Source organism: Cinclus cinclus, chromosome 5 (assembly GCF_963662255.1).
Source record: "Cinclus cinclus chromosome 5, bCinCin1.1, whole genome shotgun sequence".
NCBI classification, from domain to species: domain Eukaryota; kingdom Metazoa; phylum Chordata; class Aves; order Passeriformes; family Cinclidae; genus Cinclus; species Cinclus cinclus.
In genome coordinates this window covers 60,375,128-60,396,058 of record NC_085050.1, presented here as the reverse complement: position 1 = coordinate 60,396,058, position 20,931 = coordinate 60,375,128, and the positions used below count along the sequence as shown (strand labels likewise).

General features: G+C 37.8%; 1 protein-coding gene across 2 annotated transcripts in view; it reads left to right on the top strand.

The window, feature by feature from the left end:
* SLC10A7 (solute carrier family 10 member 7) overlaps positions 1 to 20,931 on the top strand; it is a 134,948-nt gene that overhangs the window by 36,755 nt on the left and 77,262 nt on the right. For both annotated transcript variants that reach the window (XM_062493874.1, XM_062493873.1), the window contains exon 5: positions 8,351 to 8,389. In XM_062493874.1, the coding sequence (XP_062349858.1) occupies positions 8,351 to 8,389 (39 nt within the window). The remainder of the gene's footprint in view (positions 1 to 8,350; positions 8,390 to 20,931) is intronic.

The following is a 20,931-nucleotide window of genomic DNA, read 5'->3' as shown; positions in this document are numbered from 1 at the left end:
AGGCACAGCCTTAGAGTTAATGCAAAGGGCACCTTTTAAAAAGTGGCCTTGTGCTTTCATTTCACTTCAAAAGGAAAGTAATACTCTTTGGAGTTGTGGGATGCATTGTTTAACTAGACCTCTAATCATGTTATGGATGATGTGTCTGCAGGAGAATCAGGGGACGAGACCTTTAAGTGTTTTTATCACAGCTTAAGATCTCAGAAAATGTGAACTTAAATAAAAGTATGTTCGGGCAGTTGTTATTGCTCTGTATCCTTTTGAGGATACCTTCCACAGTCTTTTTTTTTTTTTTTTTTTTTTTTTAAGAAAGTCTCTTAAAGTTATGAAGTATTTAACCATAAGAGAGGAACAAGTTGGCAGTACTTGTTTCCCGCTGTTCAGCTGAACCTTCTTTACTAAATCTTTGTTTAGCGAGCTGTTTGTTCTGCTGTGAAACCCATTGTCTTCACTAAGGTAATAAACCTGCACTCTCTAAGAAGTACATGATGTGCATAAGGTGGGTAGTTTTGATACCCAAGGGCTAGTTAAATTCTTAACTTCTTGCCCTCACCATGTTTCACAGACAAATGTATGGGGGCTAAGTCTTACACTTTACAATATGTGAGTACAAGGGAGAAATTACCTTGTTTTTCCCTGACTAGGAAAATGATGGAAATAGGCTTTCTATTTGGGGAAAAATACATACAAAAAGTTTGGCTAAATGCCTTTCTAGGGACTCACAGCTGTCTGCTGTGTCAGAGCCACTTGAAGTTTGTGGAGGACCAAGTCAGATGCTGGAGCATGGTATTTATGCACATGTGTATTTGGTATGAGAAAGCCTGTGTTGTAGAGAGCCTGTCAGCTTTAAATCACTGCTTGTGCCAATGTTTACACTGGCACCGGGCAGTCATCTTACTGTTTGCATTTACAATTTTTAAGTAGAGGAGGGAAAAAAAGAGAAACTGCCTCTATTTATCCATGGTGGTATTCAAAAGTCCACTGTAGGTGCTCAGGTCACTGCCCCATTGGGGTGTGTGATGTAGGAGCCAACAGTGGAAGGCACTGTGCCTTATGAGAGTGATTTTTGTGCTTTCAGCTGCAGCTGACAGAAGGATAGGAAAATTAAATTAGATCTTCAGGGTCCTGCTGGGCTTGGGGTATGGCTGTCACACAAGGATGAGGTGGGTGTTGGTGGCTGTGTCTGCTTACAGCCCTTCTCATTGTCTAAAGGATCACAGTTGCTAGAAAGAGGAAGACTCCCTTAACCTTGGCAAACTGAAGGAATAGCCAAGGCTTTGCAAAAGTTGTGTGTTGCCTACATTTGTGTTTCTGAGGATGGACTAGATGCCTTTTTTTCCTGCTTTTCTTGTGAACATCATACAAGTTTTGTTTACTACACAGCCATCAGAGCATCTGGTCTGGGTAAATCTTTGCCATTTGGGGTAAAGCAAGGAAACTGTTAACAAAGTGACAACATTGTATGCTGATGGCATGGGCTAGTCAGGCACTGTGCACTGTTCATGAAGCCTCTCATCTCTTCTGTACCTGAGGAGACCAAATCTTGGTTCTTTCGATGTGAGAATAGAATTCCAGCTCATGACAGAGAGGTTCATTCCTCCTGGCTTCATTCATGTGATCTTTCTGATGACAAAAGTCTTTGTTTTCATTGAGCTCAGTTAAACAAGTAATCTCAAGTATAATGAGATAGTGTTGCTTTCCAACCTTTGCTAAACATGGATTTCCTGTTACTCATTTGTATATCAGTATTGGTGAAAATTTGTGGAGTGGCACACATTCCTGAGACCTGAATGATTAATGTCTGCTATTTGAATTGTTAGCAAATGTTTACATTTGGTTTTACTCTCTGGGAAAAAACCTACTTTAATGCATACACTCTCCTGGTTTTTAGTCTTTCTTCACCTCCTCCTGCCTCTGAGTGAGAAATACCATGCTGACACTCCAGAACTCCCTTGAGTCATCCCAGTTGCTGTCAGTAGGGACAAGTTAGCATTTCTAACAAAAAAGAAAGTGAGCAGGATAGTTTTCTTTATCTTCCTGGGTAAGGCTGAAATTATTAGCGAAACAGAGAAATCCTTCAGTGGGAAGAACTACATAACTTGATAAGTGTGTCCAGAAAGCTTTCCTTTCAGCAGATGCTTTTGTATTTGTTAGTATTATTTACCAAAAGTGATGATGGATAGGAGGAACTACAAAAACTGGGGAATGAAAGACTGATTTTCAACAGAAACAGCTTTGCTGACAAGGGGCAATAACACTGCCAGCAGAAGGCCCAGCTTGTTTCTTTGCCCTGCTTATGGCAGAATGCTGTGCCTGCCTGAAGCAGCACCAACTTCTACTCAAGTGATGGCAACCTCTGGCAGCTTGAACTGAGGGCTCAGCACGGTGTTCTAGAGAGCATCGTTCTCTGGATGATGTTCCCCTGCTGAAATGCAAGCAAACAACAGATTAGTTATTCTGTTTTCATTTTCTCGTGCCTTTTTCAGTGTCATTGCCATAGAACTGATGGTTATTGAATATGGTTCAAATAAAGCAATGTTTTTGTGTTGTCAGCACAGCTCTAGAGGCAGGTTGGGGATTAGGTGATATCTTTGCTATCTTTTCCCCCAGTCAGAAAATTGTGTTGAAACACAGGGGACATGGCAGTGGATAAATACATGAACCCCTCCATACTTTGGGATTATTTTTTTTTTTTTTTTTGTATACTGGAGGCTCCTTGGTTGGTGGGTGTAGTTTTTGTACTGTGTGTGTGGATTGGTGATTTTTTGTTTTTTTGATTTTTTTTTTTTTTTTAATAAGAGCATAAGGTTACATACATTTCTACTCTACTAAAATTATTAATGTGTTTTTTTATGAGAGACATTTTGAACATCAGCACACATTTTTTGGAAGATTTCTTTGGACTCAAAATTTAGTCAGTATGAAAGTTTTGTGGGGTTTAGTTTGTTTTATTTTGTGGGAGTTTTGTGGTTTTCATATTTTGTGTGTTTGGAATGGTTGTTTTGGGGGTTTTGTGTGTTTTTTGTTTTGTCGTAAATGTAGTACAACTGATGTGGTGCCTTATCACATATACAGCACATGGGCTGGAGTCATGTGTAAGATGTATTCTCCAGCTTCTGTTGCATTCAGTGTGGAGTGTACATACATCAGAATCAAATCTAGACCCTATTTGTATCCCAGAGATGATGCTTGAGTGTTAAAAAGGCGTGTGCTTTGCCTTGGAGGGGGCAACTGGGCTTCTGGAGGTTTGAGCAGTTAACACTGCCTCTTTCATATTTGCCATGCCGGAGCAGGAGTTTTATATTCATTTTAACAGTTATTTAAGAGTCCCCATATGCTTAGAAAGGAATCTGAATATATGTGCCTTTTTTAAAGCTGCATCATAACTAGGTTATTCCATCAATACAGGGGAAGGACTGGGAGCTGCAGTTGGAACAATATGTAAAAATACAGCTTGTAAAAGATTTCCTTTATTAACTGTCATCATCCACAGAATATATGTTCAAATAAACGTTGTGTAATAACTAAATTTGAGATTAATAGGCCCCTTAAGAAACAGGGAAGTCATTCAGGATAGTCAGTGAAAAATAGCCTGTAAGACTGTAACATGCACATATTGTCCTGCTTACATGCTCTCTCTGGTGTCATTCCCATTTATCAATGTCGGCAGGCTCTGTTCTCATTAAAACACTCTTGCACAAAAGCAACTTAATTTTCTTAAGAGAAGAGGACACCTGATTCAATTTAGTGCTTGAAACCAGGAACTTGAATATATATATTTTTTTTTCCTGTCTGAACTCAGATGAATAGTTATGAACAGCAACACAGATTAAACCTTATTAGGTATATTTATATTCTGTTTGCAGTAACGGTGCTGTGGCAAATAGCTTTCTACAGAGATGTAACATCTTGTTATTGGAAACAGCAGTTAAGACATGAGCTGTGGTAACACTCATATGAGATTTCATTTTTAAATAGGCAATTGAAGGAGTTGTTTAAAGGGACTCTGCCAACACATTCAAGTGACGTCCTTCCTTCTTCGACCTTTTCAAACTACACTGATCTCTTTGGGTAGATAAAATTTCCTTTTCGGTTAAACCATTGCCATCCTTTTCTTCAGTCTCTTTTATTTTTTTCCTTTCTTCTTCTGTCAAATAGGAGACACAGTTGTATTAAATTTTGCAGTAATAGCATGGATGCCTTAAAATGTTACACTACCACTTCGTGTTCTCTGCCCTCTACTACATAATCCTGCATTAGAACTGTTGGAGTTCTTGTCTCTCCCCAATTATTTTCTGCTCTTCTGGGTATTTCTTTCTTCTTCAGTGTGCCCTGTGTGCTAAATAGGATAATTAGCCTTATTGCTGGTGCTTGGGCTGTATATCCCACTAGTGTGTGGTACAATCCCACTAGCACTCAGGTTTTATCTGCAGGGAATGGCAGACAGACACAGAACAGCTCTGTATGATGCCCAGGCTGCTTCCTTCCAGGATGTTCTGAGGCTGTTTGGTTTCATTACTCTGCATCTATGGCCTTGACCCTGGTGTGTCCTTTCCTTAGAGCAGGGGTGACTTGGGGCAAGACAGACCCTGGTGTCCATAGCATGTGCTGTCCCAGCTGTGGGGTGCCAGGGGGTAAGTGTGGCCTTAAATACATCTGGGAAGGTTGTCTCCCTAAAGGCTGCCAAGTGGCACTTGAGAATCAAATGCTTTATTACTGAAGCATTACACATATACTGGGGAGAAAAATCTTACTGTTTTCTTAAGTCCACCTATAAAGCTGTGAGGCACTGCTCTTTCCCTGTACCCTGCAGTAAAGTTCCAGTTTAGTTATGCATAACAATTTATTTGTAATCCTGCTGATAATGATAAAATGTTGCTGTTTGACCCAAGTGTTCCAAATGTGGCCAGGGTGTCTCTTCCTGTTGTTTAATATAGTCTGTCTACATTATTATCAAAGCAGTATCTTGTCTAATAAATTCCAAGATAGTTTAGCTTGGTACCAGAAACAAGGCAATGGAACAAAGTTCAGAATGTGTTCTGTATTCAATGCTTGAATTCTAAACACACTTGTTTGATTTGCTGCGCAGTCACACGTTCTTGCTGCTGCATTTGAATCCACACCTGGGGGAAATACTCGGCCCCTTGGTAGTGGCTTTGCCTTTTTCTTCCATCTTTTACCACCTTTGTTGCCAGGAGGACTGTATTGGATCTTGTTGCTGTCACTGTAGAAATCTTAGCAGTGTTTCCCATATATATATTCCAGGATAATGTGAAAGATGAAGGTTGAAGCTTTTTGCTCATACTCTGGTATGATAAGAGGAAAGTTTCTGTCAAGTGCTGCCAGATAGTTGTCCTTCAGAGATGGCCTGATCACTTCTCATTTGGAATTCTCCCTGAAAATGCAGACCAAGAGAGCGTTCCCTCAAGCCCAGTGCCACACAGAGTTGACTGAAATTGTACCTGTATAATAAAAAGTGAATTTGTTGTTTAATAGAGCTAATATGTACAAATTGTTAACTCAAGGGGTGCTGTCCATGCTCTTCTATACTTGTCCTGTTAAGACTCCTGGCTGTGACTTTCAGTCATGTCTCTTGATTTGATACAAACATAGAAAATTTGTCAAGTTGCTGATACTGCTGGTTTTGAATGTGGTCTGACCTTACATTTCATCTTGTGGCCATGTATTTACCTTTTTCAAGGAATTCACTGTGGATTTTATAGACAGCTCTACTAATGGAAAATGCAATGGATGGTTTACCCACACATGCAAATCTGAACTTGGAGTATTATAAACATATCCAAATGTTTTCATGTTTTATTGTTTCATTTAAGCTGACTGCAGATAGTCTGATATCTGTCGAAGCACAAAAAGAACCAACACTAAAAAAGAGTGATGCAATAATAGTGACTAATAAATGTTTCAAACAGAAAATGAAGAGCCTGGCTGTATCATGTGTCAGCACTAATGTTTATTTGTATCATCCCTCTAAGGATTTTCAGAGTGCTTTTAAAGGAATGAATTAATTTTGACAATGCCCTGTGAGGTATATATCCCTTTGATAGAAGGGAGTTGGAAGCACTAAAATGTTTAAATTCTATGCTACTAGGTATGTTTAATTACAAATTGGAGCAGTTGATTGAGTTTTCTACCAGTTTGTTGAAACTGAACCAGAATCACAAATATAAGCTGCAGTTTGTGAGTATGAGAAGAAATTACCTCTAAGTTTATTTTGCAGGGGAAATGTTTACAAAGAAAACTGCAGACTAATTGACATACATAAGTCTTCCCTCACTGGGGCAAATAATCTGAACGATTGTATCTTAATTTGCAGTCTTCCCGATTTTATTTTTTCTCTTCTTTTGCCTATAATGAATGTTTAATCATCTGGTATGGATAATTTCTAACACTTCAGAGAAAGGCAGTTAAAAGTTGTAAACTAGTGTAGTCTGGAACTGGTGGTGAATTATGACTTTTGCACATTACTAGCTAAGTAATTGAAGCATAGAAATTGTCCAAGATTGTTGTCTTAGTCCCTGATACACGTGTGAGATTATTATAAAATCTAGATATCTTTTGAGATGGATCAGGAAAGAATAAAAGAAGTTTGATAATGGACAAAATACTACCAACTAGTATATCTCCTTAACACTTTTCCAGATACAGAATTTCTCCTGGAAGTGGAATTGCAGCCTGTTTTAAATAAAATAATGTCATCTCTCTAGATGATCGCCAAATCAGGATTGATGGATACTCTAGGTTTGTGTGGGTGGGTGTAAAGTGTCTTTGCCTTGCTACATGAAAGTAGCAGTTGCACAGCTTCAAATGCAAGTAGAAAATCCTGATTTAATTCACACTTGTTGAAGAATCATTTATACTACTTGCGTGTCTTTTCAGCTATGATCTCTGGCAAGAGAAGCTGTTTGGACTTGTGCCTCTTTTTTTCTTTTTTTTTTTTTTTTTGGTATGTGTGTGTGTGTTAAAAAAAATGCTGATGAGAGAAAGGTGCTAAAATATGTTACTGTAGTTTACAACTGTCAACTCTAATGTTTTATTTAACTGTATCTATTCAGATGCTCCCTCCACAACATGGAGTGCCATATGCCATTGTCCCTGTTACTAAGCAAGTCAGCAAAGGTTTCTCAGTCTACATTTGTTTTTGTATTTGGGCCACTGAGGAGCTGTGGTCCGGTGCCATCTTTTATTGATAGGGCCAGCAGAGGAGGAATCTAATGAAATTATCAAAGCTTTGAATTAATTATGAACTTGAATAAGAAAGCTAAGCTCTCCAGAGCCAAGGATCTCATTACCCATTCATTTTCATTGCATCCTCTTATGGAGCAGAAGGCAGGTTCGGCTACTGCTCCTACCCTGATTTTGGACTTTATTCAAACTTGCTCAACTCACTAGCAGTCTCTTGTTATTAATGTGTGGCTGGAAGTGTCCAGGGTGATTAATTTGACTCTAAATTGGCACGTAAATGGTAGATTTCCCTCCTCTCTTTCTTCTTACCTTTGCTGTGTGGCTTTTTATCATCAGACTGGCTGCCATACAAGAGTTTCTGTTCTTTCTGGGTAATTGGGGAAAGCTATACAAGACTCAAGTTTTAACTTCCTGGAATTTAATGAGTTCATGTTAAGAAATAATACTACTACCTTGTATTTCCTGGATATTTAGGTAAGCACAAACACTTCTTAAGTAATTCTCAAAATTGTTTATTTTCTTATTTTAAGAGACTATGGAGTGAAAAGTAATGATATTTTGGCCTAAGAAGTATGGGGTCATTGTGTTTTACTTATTTTTTTGTTGGGTTTTTTCTTAGTGATATTTTAATTTTGTTTGTCAGGCTACAGGAAATTCTCTCTGCCAATACTTTATTATGATGAACTATTAAAGTAGTTTATTTACCAGGTTAAAATTTCATTAAAATTGTTAAAAGTACATGAAAATGCAGTATTTTAGTTAAATCAGGTAATGTTTATTTCAATTAATAGGTCAGTATATAAAAATGTTCCCTGCAAATTAGAGCACGAGTAGTGAGACCAAGCTTCTGTGTAATATTCTTAGTTCTCATGGATATTCCTCTTCAGTCTATCAGCAAGGATTTTCTTCTCCTCCTGCTTTTGTCCTTTTCAGCACATTATTTATGAATGCATAAACCAGAATCCATCAGTCTTCATAAGTTACATGCGACTGGCAATTTTTTAAGCAGTGGCTAGCTGCCTAATGGTCTCTTTGTATGTGTGTATTTGGAGAATCTAATAACTTGGTGGGTGGGGGAAGAACATTTTGTTCTTGCACTGTGGCTGTTTTACTATTGGTGATATTTATCCTTTTTTTTTTCCTCTAGGCAGCGGCTATATTTAATTCCGCTTTTGGAAGTTTTCTGGTAAGTAACACAGTATTTATAGCAAGTGCTTTAATGGTCTCATTTTTAACAGTATCATTGTGTTTGTATTTTTTCACATTATTGTTGGTGGAATTTTGACATTCAGATGGCAAAAATTTGAGTAATTTTTCAGTTTATGTCACCCTGCCCTTAAATTTGGATATTGCAGTTTCTTTTCTTTTTGTTAAACTCTTGAGAAAGGTAGTGAATAAATTGTCTCTGCTCGTGGTAAATTAATAATGTGTAAGCACGTCTTAATTTTCTTCTAAATGGGTTAACAGAATCTATTATTATGCAGATGTTTCAGACATGGGCGTCAATATATTGATTTTTCTAATAAGGCCCATCAAATACTCATTATTTTCTATCAAGGGGCCATGGATTTTGAAAAGAAAACATGACCCAGCTGATCAGAGAGTAGATGCTAATTTACTCAGTGACTTGTCATTTGTTTAGCATATTTTACTGTCAGTGGAGCCACTCAATGTCTCTGAGGAACATGCTAAAATAGCTAGATATAGGAAAGCAATTAATCCAGCTGGAAATATAACTGTTTCTTTAAAAAGCAAAAACAGTATTTGTGGTCTGATGATCTACAAACATTTGGAAAGGACACTGTAAAGAACAATAAATATCTTGATGAAGAAAGGAAGATTTCTTTTACTGATGTGTTGTTTAGAGAGATACTAGTGAATATTAAATTAAAAATTATTTAATGTGTTTTTAAATTACTGTGAATGATTGTTTATTTAGGCAGCTAATAATTGAATTTGTTCTTACTAAAATTTCTGCATGTTTAGAAGCATGTGTTTGTGATGCCAGTCTTGTACCCACATTTTATACTGTGTTGTGTAAAATGAATGAATGATAAAAGAATTCAAATTAGGAAATTGAAATCAGAACTGTGAGTATGAAATAACTCACTTTTTATTCATGGCTCATTTTTCTTTTTGTTTTTTAATGGAAAGCTGGTTTTTGGAAGCTTAAGTATATGGGACTCTAGCAAGAGATAAAGTCACATGGCATTTTGAAGTTGTGTTGTGCTGCTGCATTTTTGAGGGACTAGGCTCAAGTTAGGAAGGTGGATGTACATTTTTTGGGGTATAGTTAACCTCTCACATATTTAAAATATCAGTTCCCAAGTAGTTGTAATTTTTGTTACCTTTAATGTTCTCCTTCTTTGGGCCTGCCTCAAACTGTGGAAGTGTTGGAAAAACTCAAGTCTGTGTATATATGTGTGTGTGCACGATCTTTTCTCTTGTTGCTTGGTACGAGCTCCTGGTTTCTCTGCTGTCTCCAGCTTTAAGTTCAAGAGGTTTCTGTGAATGCCCAAAGGCTCAGTTCAGCTGCCATTTGGAGATATCTTTTGGCTTCAAGTAAACATTTAGGCTCTGACTACAATGCTGGCACCTAGTGAATCAACAAAAACATATTCTCAATTTCTAGTAGCTGTTTACAAATCCTTGAAGAAATCTGAGCTTAAGAAGCTGAGTTAGTTTTTATCTTCATGTTATACTCCTAATTTTGGTTTTGGTCTTAGTTCAGGATCATTGGAAAATTCTTCTTACATGTAATAACCTCATTTCACTTTTTGTTCCCTTCAGGTCTTTTTGCAAATGTTGGAGCAGTGTTGCAGTAAACATTATTCTTACAAAGTTCCCAGGAAAGACTTTTCAAAAATATTAAAGATCAGCTAGAATGAAACCATAGTGCCAGCTGATATTTTTTCTAATCACTGATATTTTTAGAATAACATGGTAAAGACACTGGTTACTATTAAATTACAATTATATCCACACTTTTTATGGTAATTTTACTTTGAAATCATGATTACACAGGGAATATGTGTGTATGACACAAAACAAATCACAAATATATTTACTGAGTTTTTTGTTCTTACAAACTTTTCCACTTATGAAGTTGATAGGATAAACCTTGAGATTGAAATGTGATAGTAGGCCAGGGACAGTAGTAAGTAGACAGAGTTGTTTACCAGTAGTTTCACAGAGGTGTGGGTCTGCATGACCTTGAATCAAGTGGCTCCAGGTGTGGAGCACTTGCAAGTGTGTGGTCACTTCCAAAGGGAGCTTGCTGTTGAGAAACTGGCAAAGCATTAAATGCATATGTGCTTGTGTGTGTGTATGTATATATTTGTTTGAAATCAAAACTGTTCTGTAAAATGTAAAAATAATTGGCTTGTTTCTGAGAAGATAATGGAAGGTCCTGGTGGAAGTGGTTTTGGGAATCCATCAATTTATATTGGTGCCTAACTTACGGATTTGGCTTCAGGTGGAGAACCTGTGTCCTGCATCTTCAATTCAATGCAAATCACATTTGCATTTTTCTTAGGAGTGTCTAATGATGAGCTGTATGTGGACAGGTTTAGATGGAGTTATAGACCTTTGTGACCAAAAATTTATATTTCTATATGTCCTAAAGATTATTTGGAAGGCTTTAACCTCAGCAAGGCTGAAGTTTTTCTTACGTTCCTTGTCTTACCACATGCAGCATGTGGGCAGGTCATGGCATTTGTGACAAAGCCAGGATGTTGTTTTCTCTTTTCAGACTATGCCCTGTAGGCCAGTGCCTGTGTGTGATAGTGTCAAACAGACTGATTTAAAAGGGTTGAAAGATGTGCTGGGCTGATTACCCTCCTGCCCCCACCACCTTTTTTTTTTCCCCCTTAAGACTAAGAAGTAGTCCTTGAGAAGCTTAATTAAGGTAAGTTGTGAAACAAAATGTCTGCAGAAAAATACTCAGTACAATGTTAGAATGATACTGAGATCAGCTTATTCAGATGAAACAGGATATCTTGTGATAGACAAAATGAAGAAATGTCAAATATGTCTTGGTGAGCAGAAATGCACTTAGATTAAGGACCTGGGGTTGTTTTCACTGGTAAAGAGAGTTCCAAAAACTACCAGCCAACCACAAAATCATTCCTTTTACCTCCATCAAAGCCCATATTCCTATAAATGTACAGATGAAACAGTGCATGGAATGATACTGTACATATTTACATTATTTTGCTGACTTAGTTTAATAACATCCCAGGTCTAATTAAAACAGTGTTTGAAAAAACTAATTGTTACAGAAAAGTGTTTTTATATAGCTAGATTAGTAATAACTAACGATAGATGAATTCAATTTGCATAAATTTCAGCCAAGAGAATATTTAGTCTCATGCCACAGAGGGTTGCTTTGAGTTGGGTAGTTAATATCATTATCTCCTCCCCTCGTTTAAGCAGTTTGCTTTACAATAATTGTGGAATATAAGAATTGATTTCAGATTTTCCTCTTAATGGGGTTTTAATATAATCTGGTAGTGTTTTACTCATACAGAGTGGTTGGTTATCACAATGTTGCATGCACATGCTAAGATAGAAAGCACTGTGTCAGCTGCTTCCACTTGGAGGAGAGGATACTTTTGAACCTAAAGGCTAAAGAAATTGCCTGGAATGTTAAGTGTAGGTCTGCTGACATTGTATGCATTGCCATGCTTCCTAAGCATTTCTATTCTGCTTCTAAAAGAGGACAAATACCTGCAATGTCCAAATCACAGAGCAATAGGCAGGAGACTGCAAAACATGCTCTGCTGATGTTGGTTCCATGATGTTTTCCTGAGTGGTTCAGCTTCTTTGACTTTCTCCATCTGTCACTGAGGCTGCTTCTGCACTGGAGACATGCTTAGCTGAGAGCTGCACTCAATTTGCAGTGACAATTTGATTTGTAATGCCCTGTGAGTGGGAGATGGACTTCCAGAACACTGTGTCTTCACAAAATGCTCTGCACTTCTAGACTAGACCAGTCTTGTCTAATCTTTCTACCTCTTACTACTCTCCCTTTCTGCTTCAGACTGTTGGCTGGGAATCCTATAAGAATATCCAGCCTGTGGTGTGAGTCAGTGTAAGCTGGTTCTTCTGTGTCTTGGGGTCATGAACAGTTAGTGTGAAAGGAACAGCCATCAGCTCCACCTTAAGCAAAGAACTGTAACTGAGATCTGAAGGTCTGTGGTGACAGGAAATCAAGAGGAAAAGAGAGGATTCTGGGGCTCTACTCTGCTGACCATTGGACTCCTGAGAAAACAGCAAAGAATTGGTTAAGACTTCCTCCAATGCTGTCTTGGATTAGCTTTTCTTTCTCTGTTGAAACATAATAGATGAAATAAGACACATTTCAGGTGCCCATCTTCTATTAATCTCCTTTGTCCAAACTTAGTATGTGTGGGCTTGTTCTGACCATCTCTCAGAGGGGACAGAGCTGGTTCATGTCGTTCAAAAAGCTCAAGTAATTTTTGGAGCAGCCACATGGCTCATCAAATCAAGATTAGTGTTTTTGTTTATATTGTCTTCCAAATTCAAGCTAAAGCTAGCAGAGAATGAAGTTAGCTTCTCACATATACACAAAGCTTAGTGGGTTAATGAAAATGTATGGAATTCTTATCTAGTCTGCTTTAGCAGGCATAATGATTTACACAGCCTGACAGCACTAGTGCTGCAAGTAAATGCATTAGTCATAGTGTCCATTTTTCTTGCAAATTTGTGACACAGATTTAATTATGGGAATGACCAGCAACTTACAAATCTAATTTTGGTAGGCTGAGCCAACTTTTTTATTTTAATAACAATGGATTTTTTAGCAATGATTTCATTACTATTTAAAGAAATCCAACCATATGGAAATAACCAATTGGACTGAATTTATTTACTTTATTTTACCTTAATGGATGTTGAATGGTTTAGGTTTCTTTGGAGCTTTTTATATTATCACTTTTTTCATCTTAGTTATTTCTAGAATAAGTATCCGTATCTGTGTTTAGTATTTCTAGTACAAACATTGTAAATATTTTTCTAAAATCAGACACATGTTTGTATACCCCTTTGTTCCCTCTTAATTGTGTCTTTGCAGTATGAAAAGTGGGAGAGCAGTCATCTGGGATTCTCTTTTTACTGTGCTAGCTGTTTACGGGGAAATCTTGCCAGGAAGTCTGTTCACAACAGGTGCTGAATTCTAGATTCAGTCTTGTTTAATTTCAAAGTGGAGCTGCTCTATGGTGAGCCACTGCACTCTTGGAAGTGGTCTCCTCTCACTCTGTGAGCAGTACGGAGGTGCTGCTGGTCTGTGCTCTGTTAGATCGGGGTAGTTCTCCCGGTCCTGACAAAGTTCTCCCTCTTAATCAGCCACCAGAGGAGGCACCTTATCCTTGAAGGATTGTTTTTTGCATGAGGGGAAGGGGATGGTAGATTTCGACAGTGAGTGTTTGGGTCAGATAGTATGAACCAGGCAGGAAAAGTTTGTGCAATTGAAATAATCTTGGGAGCCACTTATGTTGCCTTACTGTAATTTATTTCATGGTTGATGCTCAGATCTCTTGTTGTTAGCATCCTCATTTTGATTTCTGCTAGCTGGAGCTGAAGTCTCAACATAAGCTTGGGCATCACTGGCTGTTTCCAGGTTTGCCAAGTAACTTTTCAAAGGGTGGAGGCCTTCACTCTCACCATGTACCTAAACTTCCAGTGTATAGCCTGCTCAGTTTAATACCTAAATTTAGGTTAGTTTGTACTATTTTGGTACAAGCAGGGCAGAATAACAAAGCTCCCTGTGAAAGACACCCTTTAACATGGGCTTTAAAAAAAGAGCCATGACATAGATGATTATTTTGAGGGATTGCTAGGCATGTGCACCCATCCCTGTATTCCTTTACTGATCATCTCCCTCCCTCCCAAAGCCAAACTGGCAGAGGAGGTGTTAGATAGAATGAGATGTAGAATGTTTTACAAAATAAATAAAAAATAATAATTTAAAAATCTGCCTGTCTATGACTAATGCCGAACTCCTTTAAAATTATATATATATAAATATATATAAAGGTGCAATGCTAAAAAGAAGTAAATGGGATCTTGCTCCCAAGGGATTGAGAGAGATCGGGTAGAGGGATAACTGGAAATGTGAGCATTGTAACTCCCACTGTGTGGTCTCAGTCATGACACAGCTGTCTGAAAAGACAGTCAGGGGGGATTTGCAGAGCCAGCCAGCACAGAGAGCCAGTTAACAAATAACAGTGCTGCTGGTGGTTATCTTTGAAATGTTACAGAGGAGGAGGGTATGAAACAGTAACCAAGAGCAAAGAAAATGCACTGTCAAGGTCTCAAAAAAGAGTCCAGAAGGCCTCTGATTAGTATTTGTATATTTGTTTTGACAGTGGCCAAGAGGAAAATGCCTTGAAATCTACCTAATAACAGAAAATGAAACCATTAGCTGTCAAATGTGTAGAAATTATGTGGGCTGTAGCTGATCTCAGGGCTTTCTCAGTTTTCCCATCAGCTTTTGCTACTGATCATTTAATTCATCTTGCTTGGTCTTATGGGACTCAAACAGTCAGTTCTGCCAAAAAAAGTTTGTTTAAAGGTAGCAATAAGCAGGCCATTAAATACATCTCTTTGTATTATCTTTGAGGCCCAAAAAATAAGTAACTGCTACCTTTCTAAATATACTTGGAAGTAAGATGTGCTTCCAAGATAAATATATTTGAGTGTTCTGCTTTTCCCACTTCCTCATATGACTGCAGACAGGTAGGATTTTTTTTCTTGCACATGCTTTTTTTTGGTCAGCAACCTCATCTGGTGCACTTGATTAATGTAGTGATGGCTTTTGGGACAGTGGGTTGAATCCTGCCTCCATCATTACTTTTTCCATGGATTAGCAGGCTTTTAGGAAAAGAGAGAGCTGAGGATATATGTTCCAGTAGCATTTCTTGAGTCAGTAAAACAAGCAGCAAAAGTGGATGTTGCTGGAGAAAATTCAGAGGCAGAACTCAGGGTGTTTGTTGTAATTTGGAAAGATAGCGTGAGAGTTGAAGCAGCTCCATTCTTTTCAGTCCAGCTGTCACTTAGGGAATTGCAAGGTAGAAGGGAGACCAGTTTCTATAGCCAAGACTGGACACTCAAAGTACCTTAAATTTTGTGATCTGGCATCTTTCTTCTGATCATGTAGCATGGGGAAACTGGAAATGAAAGTGCCTCTGTGGTGCAGTCATCTCTCTTATTAATGGAGACTGAATACTGGAAATTTATAAGGAGCTAGATTCCATTTTGAGTGAAAGCTAATGAATTAGAGAATCAAGAGTGCCTGTCATTGGTCGCTATTATTTGGAGAATATCTAGAGAAGGAAATATGTGTTTAATATTATATAATCAGGTGATTGGTTGGATTAGTATGTAAATCAAATCTGTGCCAATACAGTTTTAGCATGAAATCAGTTTGTCTAAGATTACTTATGTCATAATTAGCAAGACTTGTCATTGTCCTCTTTAGTATGAAAATATACATTTTTGGCTACTATTTTTCTGATTTTGCTTACTATGGTTATTGGTCAGAAGTTGAAAGAAAAAAGCCAAGCAACTGAAGACCAGAAATAAAAATTGTCCCAGGGTGGAAATTTTATGCAGATCAAAATGTTGAAAGGTCCTGGGTTTAATTTGTGATGTTTTCTTTTCTTCTGTATTAGAATGGTTTCCTGGTTTTTTCACTCCGTAGTAAAGAAAGTGAAATTAATAAAAAGAAATATAATTTGTCCTGTTATAAAGTAGCATCAAGGTATCTGACTTCTAGTTAAGCCACTGAACTTTGTATCATGGAACGGTGTCATATTATTTAAAAAATAGTTTTAAAAATTTGCATTGAAAAGCTGTTTTATTTGTTTATGACAACTACTTGGAGAAATATATATGTGCTTTTTTAAAAAAGGTGAAAATGTATCTACAAAACTTTGAACAGTTTATTTGTAAAGCAAGAGATTGACAATTTTAAATTTAAAATTCTTGCAAGAATTTAGTTGTGTCTGTGGGAAGCAAATGTTTGAATTTATTGGGTCTTTATGTTAGGTAGGTTGGAACATCAAGGAGAAATTAAGAAGGGAGGCACTGTGAAAGACAATTTGTTTTTTATTTTGCCTTCTCTAGTATCTCTTAATACTAGAGGAAGCATTTCCCTGCATTCCTCTAGGGCTGTGGTTGTACACAAACATGTAGTCATTTGGCCTGATTTAAGGGTAAATGTTCCCTGCAGACAGATTTGGAAATGCACAAAATATGTAATTTTCTCCCTCACTTTTAAAAAATTCATCAAAAGGAAATGAAAATGTTTTTAGAATCTGCTGTTAATGTTCTCCCCCAAAGTTTTAGCTTCTGATTGAAATGGAGCAATGTTCTTTCCTCTGTGCTGCAGCTTTTAGCCACCTGCATAGGAAGTGTGTGGGGTGAGAGAAAGTGGAGAGAAATCATCCCTTCCCTGGGAATATGGATATTTAAGCCCCTGTTTTGTACTTGATGAGCACTCTGAACTAGTGCTGCTGCAAGGAGCTGTCTGTGTGTGCTGTAAAACACGAGCTGGTGTGCTGAGCACTCACCTACACTAATCCATCAGGGAGCATGGAGCTCTTCTTCCTTCTCTGACCACCAGATGTGGGTTCAGTAGCTGGCAAGTGTTAAGTTCTAGCATGTAGTACAAACAGCAATACCAGTGCTGCATTGTTCTATACAAACCTTCTTTCACTTTTAGTTCACTCTTTGTGGGAGGAAAAATATCCTGAAACACATTCATTTATTAAGCTTTGTGATTTTTGGCCCAGAACAGGTTAAATCTCTGCCTGGATTTTTTTTTTCCTGTGGTTCTTCTCTATCTGACTGAACAGTGCCTGTTCAAAACTCGGCAGTCCTCAGTCTCTAGGGGTGGAAACAAGACGGATGTCATTATTACTCTAAGTTGAGGGGCTGGAAATCATTCCCCTTGCTGTCAGGGTGACAAATACTGTCTTAGTGAAGGTGCCAGAGGTTAGGTCAAAAGCTCTTGCAAAGTCTTTAGCTCAACTAGCAAGAAGACATGGTTATAAAACTGGAGCTTCCTTTGGAAATTGTGTTTATTATTTATTGTTGGCTTTTAAAAAAGTCAGTTTTGAGAAATCATCATGACCCTTCAGTATGAGCCAGGAGTAGTTATTTTTTTTAATAGCTGTTTTGCTTATATTGCTGTGGAGAGGCTCCCTTCATTATTATTTTGCCTTATCTTCTCTGTAGGTATCAAAACAATCTTCAGTTTTCATCCTTAATGGCACATATTTGAAAAGATTGTGGAGGAAGGAGGGAGCTGTTTTAGTTTATGATCTGTCATTATTTGGCTTCTTTTAACACTATTCTGTCAGTGGCATAATTTTCATTTTAACTTCTTGTAAAACCAAAAAATAAACATAAATACTCATCAAAAAAAAGCACTTCAGAACAACAGCCCAGCAAAATCCAAACCATCTTGGTGTTTATCACCTCAGGTGTTTATCACCTTTTTGGCATGGCACATGAGCAAATGTACTTTCCAGCATCTTGTTTCTTCCACCTTCATTCCAGTTCTCCACCCACCTCCTCCTGATTACTTCCCTACAATAAGTAAATTGTTGTATTTTTTGTTTCTACTTCCTAAAAAAAAAGATTGTAAGACAAAATTCTTTTTCTAAATTAGTTTCTGATGGTACCTTCTTGGTCACTCCAGCATAACTTGTTGCAAGAATATTTATGTTGCTCTCCTTTCTGTGAGAGCAAGTGGAAGACTAGATGAATATCTGACTTTACCTATGACAAACTCAGTATGTTCTACAAGGGGTTAAATTATTGAAAACTTGCCATTGTTTACTTTCCACGAAAAAAAATTATTTATACTTGTATCTAAGTTAGGTGGCCATGCCAGTTAGACAAGTTTGTACTTTAAAATATGAAGATAGGTTTTTCATATTGTCTTTTTCAACCAGTGTCTGAAAGCTCAAACATAGAACTTTCCTTGGATATCTTTATTGGTATTGAGTGTTTAACTTGCCTGAGACTGTGCATGACTGGGAACAGCTTTTTGCTTGACATAAACCTGCTAGATGAAAGCTGAATGTGGTTTCACCCCCTCTGTGTACTCTTTCCACATCACTTTGTACTGTGGTAGCTACAGGTGCCAGCCCTGATGCCCACTTGAGTGGAAGAGTCTTTTTGGCTACTTCTTCCTGATGCATTTGAGGCAGGCTCTGATAGTCTGAAAAGGCACACCTTGCTGTGCCTCATTGCCTAATTGTTGTCTACTTTCTGAACCACATTTTTACTACTGTATGGAAAGCAAATGTTGCTTATTTGAAGGAGAACTATATAGCATAGAATTAGATAACATGAATAATGGGAAAGGGTTTTTGAAAAACTCAAACCTTTTAATAAAATGGAGTGTCAAATATATGAGCATGTCTTTCAAGCAGTGATCAAAAAACATGTGAAAATTTCATATCCTTTTAAACGTCAAATAATTATCCACTGTCATAATTTTTTTTTTGTTGGATGGACAGTACAAAGATGAAAGAAAATTTTATAGATAGCATTGCACTTCACAGCTGACTGAAGCAGGTGTTAGAAATGCAGATTAAGTATACTGACTAAAGACTATATAAATTTGAAGTGAAAATGCTGCTGGTCTACTTGCAGTGCCCTGCACGTGTGAAGTTTCAGATAGTTAAATTATTAATTTTATTGTGTGAAATAGTGCAGCAGTTAGGGAGAAGATCCTTGTGCATTTATGACTTCATTTTTCCCCTGTAGTCTTTTTAGTATTACGTGATGAGCAGCTGACAGAATTTGCTTCCTTGTGTGCGTTTTGCTTGGAAGGAGGATACATAATGCAGGTAGATAAATCCACAGTGTAGGTTTATTTGCCAGTTAGGTGATTTACAGGAACATGCAGTGCAAATACAGAATTGTGGGTAAATGCAATTTCAGTAAAGGAGGGAGACTAAATGTTAGTAGTATTGCTGTACAAATCTGCAGATACTGGGAAATCTGAATCTGGTTGTTCCACACAAAGTGACGTAAGGTGTTAATTTGCAGGTCAGTCTTTTTTGACTTCACAGGCTTCGTGTAGACATTATGATCCATGATGTACAGGTGCCTTTTTTTGTGGATGATGTGAAGCATGGGGGGAAGGCACTGGGAGAGGAATCATGGTGTTTTCTTCTAACAGCTCAGTAACCTGGCTAATAAACTGTACTAGACTGTGAATTTAATTTTGTCATGACTTATCCGGTGCCTGGAGCTAGTAATCAATCTGTAAGAGGTCTAATTCTTGGACAAATTAAAATTGGAAGTGGATTGGAAGATGGAGCCTCTTAAAGTGAGGAGCAGTACTGAGGCCCCTGCTCAGCACACAGACAGCCAGTGCTGTTCTCACTCTGGACTGCTGTTAGAAGAGTCTGGTGGGACCCACAATTACCCAACATCTGACTAGCAGGGAAGACAGCAACAGGGACATGGTGCTGTCCTTTGTCACCTAGAATGACTGCAAGGGAAGGAGAGCTTTCACAGGATTCATTTCTTAAGTAGTCCCTGGATCTGCTGGCTGTAAAAGTATTCTGTTATGCTGGAACTGCCTCTTGGATTTTTTTTTTTGTTTTGTTTTGTTTTTTTACTTAGACAATACTGTTTTGTCCATCAGCTTACAGGACATGGGATTTGTATTGGCAGCGGTTCTGCTGTGACTGGAGGAACTAGTCCATGGTCTGTAAATATTCTGTATATGGTTGTGAAAGTTTGGGGGTAATAAGTGAAATAGATACTTAAGAGTCTGTCCAGTGCATCCTGGGAAATAGACAGCATGCAGCTGGCAAACCAGCCTTTGGAAATTTGAAAAGGCTACAAATGGGTCTAAGTTTATTACATGCATGTACTTTTTTTTCTTTTCTGTAAGAAAAATAAATCCCAGAGGTTGCACTGTTCTCCAGAGGCACCTAAACATGGCTCAATTTCTTTCTTTCTTCTGATAACTGGTGCTTAAAGACACCAGCTTTTGTTCCTTCACAGGGATCATTGTATCTTTCCCTGTGCTACAAAATGGAGTTCCCTACAGTGGGTGCAAAATCACATGAAAGTTGTATTCAGTCCCCAGAAAGGCCACTTAGTGCATTTGTAACACAGATAATGCACTACAGTGAAGCATTTAGCAAAATAAGTGTCAGTTTTACTGTAGCCTTAACTCTTGATTAGCATTTTGGTAAGGTTTTTGTGGTCATTGACTTTGAGAAACAGTTTCTATCCATCTTCTTGACTTCGCAGGCCAATTAACACAGAGTAAAAGACTACAGATTCATTTTATAGACTGTGTAGTGTCCCCAACAAAGAACTGGTACATGGACTCCTGTATAAAATATATTTATTACTGTTGCTTTCCATATTTTTAGTAGGTAGTTAAAATACAAGCTAAGAGCATCACTGTAGCACAAACAGCTTGCAAATAATAAAATCTAGATGAAGCCTAATATTTGTAGAGTACTGCCTTACTGCCTCGTTTAGTCATTCAGTTAATAAAAGTATGAGTATGGTTTTGCTGCATGCTTTTTCTTTTCCTTCTTCCCCCCTCCCTTCCTAATTACAGTGGGGGCTTTCCAGCAAAGCTGGCCCATCTGCCATTTTGTCTGGCAGTTTCAAAATCCAGTCAGTGTGTGTATGTATTCTAGTCAGAGAACTAAAATAGAA